This window comes from Populus trichocarpa, chromosome 3 (assembly GCF_000002775.5).
Source record: "Populus trichocarpa isolate Nisqually-1 chromosome 3, P.trichocarpa_v4.1, whole genome shotgun sequence".
NCBI classification, from domain to species: Eukaryota; Viridiplantae; Streptophyta; class Magnoliopsida; order Malpighiales; family Salicaceae; genus Populus; species Populus trichocarpa.
Genome location: NC_037287.2, coordinates 16,309,209 through 16,318,786, shown reverse-complemented (window position 1 = coordinate 16,318,786; position 9,578 = coordinate 16,309,209). Strand labels below are relative to the sequence as shown.

The 9,578-nt window shown below is 35.9% G+C and overlaps 1 protein-coding gene across 1 annotated transcript; it reads left to right on the top strand.

Annotated features, from left to right (window-relative positions):
- The first annotated feature begins 43 nt into the window (after positions 1 to 43).
- Positions 44 to 3,138, top strand: LOC7465352 (probable disease resistance RPP8-like protein 2). The gene has a single exon (XM_052451662.1). It carries the CDS (start codon positions 174 to 176, stop codon positions 2,862 to 2,864), a length of 2,691 nt encoding a protein of 896 aa, XP_052307622.1. The 5' UTR covers positions 44 to 173; the 3' UTR covers positions 2,865 to 3,138.
- Positions 3,139 to 9,578: the final 6,440 nt, after the last annotated feature.

Sequence of the window (9,578 nt, the reverse complement as noted above, 5' to 3'; positions counted from 1 at the left end):
TATCAGCAACACTGCTAACGCGCTTAGCCTTATTGTAGTCAAAGCCAGAGGTGCCAGGAATAATCAGGAAAAACTGATAGGCATATCCAAAAGAGAGAGAAAAGGAAAGTAAGAGAGAGAGAGAGAGAGAGAGAGAGAGAGAGAGAGGTTAGAGAAGAGAGAGGAAGCATCATATGGCTGAAGCTGCCGTTTCCTTTGTTCTTGAAAGGCTTGCTGATCTGTTTGATGAACTTGAATTTCACACCGATGTCCATAAAGAAGTTGAGCGGTTACAAGATGAACTCAGGAGGATCCGTTGCTTCTTAAGAGATGCGGACGCAAAGCAAGATGAAGATGAAAGAGTGCGTAATTGGGTGTCTGATATCAGAGACGTGGCTTATGATGCTGAAGATCTCATAGACAGGTTTATCATGAACAATGATCCTCTGAAGAAGAAGAAGAAGAATCATTTTATCAAGAAATGCACTTCCTATGTCAAAGGATGGAAACAGAGGTCCAAGATTGCTGAGGATCTCATGGCCATCCGTTCAAGACTTCAAGACATCTCAGCCAGCCGTGAAACTTATGGCATCCAAAATGTTGGAGAGGGGACTACTGCAGCAGGTGAGACTCTGAGGAAGTTGAGAAGATCGTCTCCTCGCGATGAGGAAAGGGATATTGTTGGCTTGGAGGATGACACCGCTAAACTGGTGGACCACCTTCTTCAGATGGGGGATCATTGGAGTGCTGTTTCGATAGTTGGAATGGGCGGTATTGGTAAAACCACTCTTGGTATAAAGATATATAATCATAGTGCTGTCAGGGCTCGCTTTCCTTCCCGTGCTTGGATATGTGTATCACAGGAGTTTAGTGCAAGAGATATTCTGCAGCGAGTCATAAGACAAATTGCATCGCCGAGAGAAAGGCTTGAAGCTTTGACAGATGAAGAGTTGGAGGACTTGGTGTATGAAAATTTACGGAGGAAACGCTATCTGGTTGTTTTGGATGATATCTGGAGCACCAATGCCTGGGATTGCCTTAAAAAGGCCTTTCCTGTAGACAGAAGTAACGGTAGCAGATTGTTGCTCACGACTCGGAACAAGAATGTTGCTCTTCATGTAGATCCTCAAACTACTCCCTACGATTTGGGATTTCTAAGCAAACAGAATAGCTGGGAGTTGTTCTGCAAGAAAACATTTATTGATGGCAGAGACACAAGTTGCTCTCCAATATTGGAGGAAATCGGGAGAGAGATTGTGGAGAGATGTGCTGGTTTACCACTTGCCATCATTGTAATTGGCGGCTTACTTTCAAGAAAAAAGAGGCTGAATGAATGGGAAAGAATTCTTAACAACATGGACTCTCATTTTGCTCGACACCCAAATGGCGTTGCGGCAATACTTGCTTTGAGTTACAACGACTTGCCGTATTACTTGAAATCTTGTTTTCTTTATTTAGGCCTTTTCCCAGAAGATTGTACTATTCAGGCACACAAATTGTTTCGGCTATGGGTGGCAGAGGGTTTGATTCCACATCAAGAACTAAGAGGGGAGGATGTAGCAGAGGATTACTTGAATGAGCTAATTGAGAGAAACATGGTTCAGATGGAAGGAATGAGTGTCAATGGGAGGGTCAAGCAATGCCGTTTGCACGATCTACTGCGAGACCTCTCCATCTCCAAGGCAAAGACGGAGAATTTTCTCCAGATTCCTGGTAATGAAAATATCCCATCTTTGACTAGATGTCGTCGCCATCCTATCTATTCTGATTCTCATTTATCTTGTGTGGAACGTCTTAGTCCACATCTTCGTTCACTCCTGTTCTTTAGAGTTGTTAGTCGTGTTCGTTACAGATATTTTATCGGCAGAAACGTCTATGGTTTCTGCGAATTATCGGGTGCCAAATTCGATTATATTACCAGGAATTTCAACCTGCTAAGAATTCTTGAGTTGGAGGGTATATCATGTAGCAGCATCCCAAGTACAATTGGTGAACTGATACATTTGAGTTACTTGGGATTGAAGGAGACTAACATACGAGTGCTTCCATCAACATTAGGTTCTCTGTGCAACCTGCAGACTCTTGATATTGCTGGGAATCTCCATCTTAGGATAATTCCTGATGTCATTTGCAACATGAAAAATTTGAGACATCTTTACATGTGTGGGCATTCTGGTGGGCACCTGAGGATAGACACCCTCAAGCATTTACAGACACTGACAGAGATAGATGTCAGCAGATGGAAGCAGAACAACACTGCAGATCTAGTCAGTCTTCGAAAATTAGGAATAAGAGGAAACCTCTGCTCAGACACCATTAAGATATTTGATTCCATTTCGGCACTCTTGCAACTTCGATCTCTCTATCTTCGTGCTGAAGGTGCTGAATTTCCATCACTTGTTCAACTTGGTTCTCTTCGCTCTCTCATCAAGCTGCATTTGAGAGGGGGAATATCACAGCTGCCCAGCCAGCAAGATTTTCCACCAAATCTCTCCCAGTTAACATTAGAGCACACCCAGCTTGAACAAGAATCAATAGAGATACTAGAGAAGCTGCCAAAATTATCAATTCTGAGGTTTAAAGCAGAGTCTTATAGCAAAGAAAAACTAACAATCTCTGCCGATGGGTTTCCTCAACTGGAGTTCCTAGAGTTTAACAGCTTGGAATCCCTGCATGAATTCAACATAGAAGAAAATGCAGTGCCAAGGCTTGAAAGTTTCCTAATTGTCAACTGCAAGGGGCTAAGGATGCTCCCTGAAGAGATGAGATTTGTGGCCACTCTCCATAAGTTGGTTATTGAAGAGATGCCCAAAGTCTTTGTAGATAGGCTTCAAGGAGAAGATCTTCATAAAGTGCAGCACATTCCTTTGATCAAATTTATATGAATAGGCTGTTAGCAGGGTATCTGATGACATTATTGGTGTCTCGGCAGCAATGTCATAACTTCGCTTTGCAATATACCAAGGGGCGTTGGTTACCCTTTGACTTCCACAACTTAGTTTTTCAGTTTTCCAGATGATTCGTCTAGAACTGCCAGTATGTCTATTGCATACACATTTTCTCTCATTTTAATCTGTAGGTAGTGTATCCATGCTACCTTTTTCATCCATTTTCTGCTTCTTTGGTTGTAGGAATTAACAATGCATGCATTCTCACTAATGTCTTAGCACTTGAACATCATAATTACACGAGGGGCAGACATTTTTCTTACAGCAGGTAAATCCAATTTCTTAAGGAAAAGGGCTCACAACCCAGAAATGTCAAGAGGCATTAAGCCTAATACATTTCAGTGCTCGCTCCTTTTGGCATGGAAATAACACAATAGCCTCACGATTCTTCCTCCACTGTGTATCTTCATGTCCAAATGCAGATCACTGTCATGTAAAATTAATCACAAAAAGCTATTATGCTTTTGAAATCATCCAACTTTACTTATGTTGAGTTTTTTTCTTCCTCTACATGATATATGTTGACAACATACAATTGTTTAAAACTTAAAAGGTAGCCCGAGGATACCACCAAACCGTCAAATCACAAAAAAGAAGAACAATTTTTAACATTTTTATGTTAATCAAAATTGCACCGCCCGTAAAATGTTAGCCTTAAGACCTAGAAAAGCCATCACAATAAAACCCCTTCCACCATTGACAGACCCTCCAGAAGTTGGAATAGCAGAAGCAGGATTGTTGCTCTTTGAAGAAGATTGAGGAAGAGTCCCCCTGGCTGTGCTTTGGGAGCGCTGACATGCAAATGAATAAGGAAGATTTTGACAGCTGCAACATGACCAGTGTTGTGAGGACATTTAGGACAAGGTACTTTCTTTGCGGTAACAGGTTACGTTGTCTAGGAGGAATGAAGCTTCAGGTAAATTTAGAAGGCAAAGCTATAGCCATTCAGTTTTTTTACAAGGAAACATTAATTCAATATGCAAAAATCAAATACCAAAATGTAAAAACACTGAGAAAATCCCCGACGACAAATTTCTCGTCCTGTGCTCTTATGTCCAAGCCTGAATTATCACCTATCATGTGATGGCCCAAAATAAAATAAAGAGAGGAGAGGGAAAAAGGCCCAACTGGGCCCAGGACAAGGGGAGGACTGAGGAGAGAAGGGAAGAGGAGAAGGAGAAAAGGAATAGGATCAACCGGGTCCAAACAAAAAAAAGAGAAAAGAAGTAGAGGAAGAGAGGAAAAAAACTAAAAGTCCACCCGGACTCAACTCCCCAAGGCCAATGTAGCCCAACAACCAGGAAAGGAAAGATAAAAAAAAATGGAAGGAAAGGAGAAGCACGGGTGGATAAATACAATATCAAGAACTATATCGAAAAAAATGAATGTAAAAATAAATTAAAGAAAAAAAAAAGAGCAAGTCATTGAGCAAAACATACGAGACTCACGAGGGGATGAACAGTAAAACCAAGGAGAAATTGATTTCTTCTTAATTATTACTATTTCCCTAAAAATTAGTGATATTTGGTTTCATCACATTCTTAAAAATAATTAAAAAAAAACAATTTACAAACATTACACTCGTAACATCTAATATATTCTTTACATAAATTGATATATGAAAAATAAATTTAATTTTCTCTCTAATTAAAGGGACAAAACTCAGGCATGATTTACTTGACTCGTGGCACTTAATTTTATGAATAGAATAAATAAAAATTAAACATAAAAATACATAGATCTTGGTGGAATGCTATTATCATATAGTCTTATATGCTATTAACATTTGGCGGAATTAATGCTAACAATCCATGTATTTCATTATTTAATCTCGATCACTGTATTTAATTTTATTATGTGCAATTATACATATTAATTAAAAGATCGATATAATGATTAAATGTTTTTTTTTATCTTTTCAATTCAAATTTTAAAGTCAGTATTTAGAAAACAATTTCATTTAAATGCTCGCTGATTAATAGATATGCTCTTAATATCTTTTTTTTTTTTTAATAATCTTAGACAACAGGAAGCGGATAGAAGAATAACACCCAACAAATTGATATCATAATATCAGTTAAATAAATTACTATTTTCTTATAAAAAAGTAAGATGCGAGGTAGAATGAGATTAAATTAGAAAACAAATTTCTACTAACTCGACAACTACATTACAAAATCATAATCATAATCATAATTTTATAACAATTAGAGAATAAAAAGATGTATTTTTTATACCAAAATTAAATTATTTCTCAATAAAATTATAGAAAAATATTTATTATTCAATGCGCGCGCGCACACTAGAAGCATAGAATTCGGTGCCTAGGGGCGGACCTGCGACAAACTTCGGGGGGGAGCTTGGCAACCCCAAGCTTGCTGGAGGTCATGTACCTATGGTCATTTCGATTGTATATTCTTGACTTTGAAACATTAACTCTCATTCGTTAACTTCCAGAACATTAGAAGAAGTGGAGTTTTGTTGATTTTCTTGGAACATTCTCTAACTCTAAACATGGAAACTAGCTAGCTAGGTGCGTTATAGGTGGTCCAAGTTCACGGAGATGCATAGAATTTCCACTATATATATAAATTTTGTCTTCAAAGTTTTTAATTTTAGTCTTTAAATCTTCAATTTCTCATAAAAAACATACATTTAGCCCCTCTAAAAAAGAAATATTTGCTCTCCAGCCTTGTAGTTTTTATGACGGCACCCGGTTAAAATTTTCTAGTTCCGTCCATGGTGCAAAGTATCCGTTTATAAATACTCCAAAATCAGCAGTGTTTGAATCACCCATTCAACCATATTTAGCACAAATGCACTCACTCCCTCCCTCTATCTTTCTGCTCTGGAGAATTGTATAATGCTCCCTTTTTTAGAGGATATTTGAAAGCGTAGTTGTAATTGTTTTTTAAAGTGTTTTTCATTTAAAAATATATTAAAATAATATATTTTTTATTTTTTTAAAATTATTTTTAACATTAGCATATTAAAATAATCTAAAAATAATAAAAAATTATTTTAAAACAAATAAAAATAAAAAATAAAAAATTATTTTAAAAGAATTTTAAAATGTAGAAATAAACAGGATTGATAATATCAATGTTCCTTTCGGACTATTCATCAGACTGGGTGTGGGTCGGTCCAATGGGATACAGCACTAGGACACAGCTGTCTTGGAATGATAAGAGAGAAAGTCCATGGCTTTAGGCCTGTAGTTTGACAATCATACCACTATATAGACTTGAGGTGTGGACGTCTTTTTCATTGGAACAACACAAGCCCACCATGAGCCTTATGATCTTGCCGCCAACTGACACAAACTGGGCCTTTTCTCTTTGCGATCTACAGTCAAAATAACGTTAGACCGTAAGTGTTGACTATTTTTTTTCTGGCATGGAATTAGCGACCGCTGCAGCCCAAAATTGGGGTCTAAATAAAAATAAAAATAAAAATAAAAAGAAAGGTTATATTCCGAATATGAACTGATTAATTGGATTAAAATGTATACAGTCAAAGTGAAGAATCCAACTAAGAAATTAAAGATTAAAGGGGAATGCGAGACACAAGAAAAGAAATCCCAAGTTCCTCTAAAGCAGGAAGAGTGATGAGATTAAGAGATGCTCCATGGTCAATCTGAACTCTGGGAACCGGAACATCCTTGATGTATGCTGTGAAGTATAGAGGGCAAGATGTATATACAATAAAATAGTATCGTAAAAAAAATGATCACATGATAAAAAAAAAAAACTTTTCTTTGCCTAATCCTGTTTTGTTTGATATGCCAAATCCAATTTATCTGAGAAAAAATAAATCAACAAGTGAAAATGAATCGAAATTAGGAAAACTGAAGAAATGATTAACAAGTCAATTGGTTTTTAAGTGAGAATGCATCTTTTATTTGGTCAAGCTAGCCATTGAAATGCTTGTTGTTGTTGTACTGGCAAGAATACATTTCTCCAAAACCAGAGTGTGAGCACGGTTCAACGAAGAATCTTATAGCGACCTTATATGACATTGCCCCACACACACACACACACACACACACACATATATATATATATTTGAAAGAAAATTAGTTTATTCTGCTTTCATTTTCCTTTTTTGTTACATTCCTCTACTGATAACCATTTTTTCTGCAAAACTTCCTCCAAGACGACATCATCACATGTCCAAGTTGCTTATGGTGATGGTATAGGACGACCAGGAATTTAATGGCAAAGGATGATATAATTATGGCTCTGAAATATGTACTTGGAAAATAGTATGATCTCGTGACTTTGACTTGTTAAAACAAACAATAAAAAAATTTGAACTGTGGTTTTTCCTCGTCTTTTCTAGAGAGGTTTATAATAAATTATTTCTTAATTGAAAATCAGGTGCTACTCGTCGCCTTTTTTTAGTCTTTCCTCGCACGCAATGAGTGGAATTTCTCCAAGTTATACCTCCCCCCACTTATTAGATTTTTTATAGCCAAGATGGGATCTTACTAAGCCCATCGTTGCTACGTGATGATATGCTCGCACTATTGATCAATGCCTAACTTGTTAATCCAAGCACACCAAGCTTTTACATGATTGAAATTTGAAATATATAATAATTTACAAGTCTTCCACTTTTTAGATTGAAGTCTATTTGGGTGAATGGAAGACTCTTTATTATTTAAAATACATTAATCTGCTCTATAGCCATACAAATTCAATTTTTAAATGATGGTAATATTGTGATCACGTTACACATTGTAGTGGTTTTATCTCTTAATGAACTTTTCTCCATCCATCGGAGCATTCTAGTCAAATTTAAAAGATCATTCTTCGTGTTTTTAAGCCATATAATGATAGTTCAACTGATAATCGGCAATACATTGACTAATAAAAAAACCCTTTGCTTTTAAATTTCCTTTAGTAATTACTAAATAGGTCACAACAATAGCAATAACCCTAAGCTATAAAATTATAAAAGTTTTAAGGTTGAATTGGATTTTTCATGGATGCGTTTTGGTTAAAGTGTATGGGCTTGAAAGTAAGCTTTATCTTAAAACTTAATTGTTTATGCAAAAACAAGTTCTTCGTCGAAATATGAAACCCTCTAATGCTTAAGTTAGTAAATATAAGAGGAGACAATAATGTACAAGAAAAAAAAAACATAGGAAAAATATATTTGCTAAATGAATTAGAGGATCCTTAGATGAGTTTGAATGACTTGAATGTTTTACTTTGTAACTAGAGATATTTATAGATCTCAGTCATGTTATAAAGTACGAAGAGATTAATGCTCGTTATTGGTTTATAATGCTTGTTGTGTCTTTGATGAAGAGGTTAGTGCTTCTGCTTTGCAGATATAATTTATATATACAGGGGTAAAGCTAGCTGGTAGTCTACTCTGACTGATTGAAAATTAAAAAACACGTTAAGGTGCATGCCTCACATTGAATTGGACATCTGATCGTACAGTGAGTCGACATGGGTTAAACTATTTGGGTCAAACTTGAAAAAATAAAAAGCTAGTGATTTGAGTCTCTACCACACAACTAAATTATTATTTTTTTTAAAAAAAAGTGTGAATTATCACCTATATTTATGAAAAGATGTCTCTAAGAGAAATTTCAAAGGTCAATATTAGCCTTACAATAATACGTACCCTTCAATATTTTTCCAAGGTAGTTTTCTTAAGATAAAAGGCAATATCTATCTATCCCTACCTCTATATCTAATTTGGCCCTCAACTGTAAGAACTCATTTTCAGGATAATTGCATGGGACCTTCGTGCACAGCAGAGACTTAGCTTCCTTTTAAAAATATCTTAATTTCCACAGCTTTCCAAGTTACTTCTGATCTTAATGCCAAGATTAATTAGTTAGGCCTCTTAGCATTTATATGTTCGGTCCCTCACGAAAGACCCATCGACGTTCTTACAGATAAACTTTCCTTTCATAACCAAATAAACACAAATTAAGCAGCCTTCGCACAAATTAAACCAGAACAGAACCCTCGATGGTCATAAAAGTCAACATGAATCCTGGAAATGTCCTGCATCCTTAATTTCATGTTGTTGAATAGCCTTGTGCTGTCTTTCATGAACACGTGGTCTCTCCTCCTTCATCATTCACATTTTCCAGCAACTAGAAATAGCATGGCTTCTTCCATAGAAGAACCCCAGTCACCCGTCAAGATTCATTTTCCTCGTCCTTTCATCTCTTCCCATCCCTAATATTAGCGTGGATAAGTCTTAGTGCATGATAGATATATAGGAAATCGTTGATCAATGTTAATTATATGTATGTTTTCAATCAAATAATATTAATTTGCATTAAATTACATAAACCAAATATTTTTTACATTTCTTAATATTTTGAATTCTAATTTTTTAATGATAAACTGGTTTCATTAATAATAATTAAAAAATCAATCAATGCTTATTAAATAATAAATATTTATTTCTCCTAGCTAGCTAGCTATATATGTGGCGGCCACGCTACAAAAACCATATTTTTCTCAGGTCAGACCAAAAGGCATGGTGTGAGCCATGCATCTTTTTTCTTGATTTGTTTTGTTTTTTGTGAACTGCTTAATTGTTATTATTTTTTTTCTTATAAAAGAAAGGCGTTGTAGAAGCCATCAAGGAATAATTAATTGCTAATGCATTCTTTGC

Coding starts and splice junctions, on each gene's coding strand:
- LOC7465352 (XM_052451662.1), top strand. CDS start 174: ATGGCTGAAGCTGCCGTTTCCTTTGTTCTTGAAAGGCTTGCTGATCTG.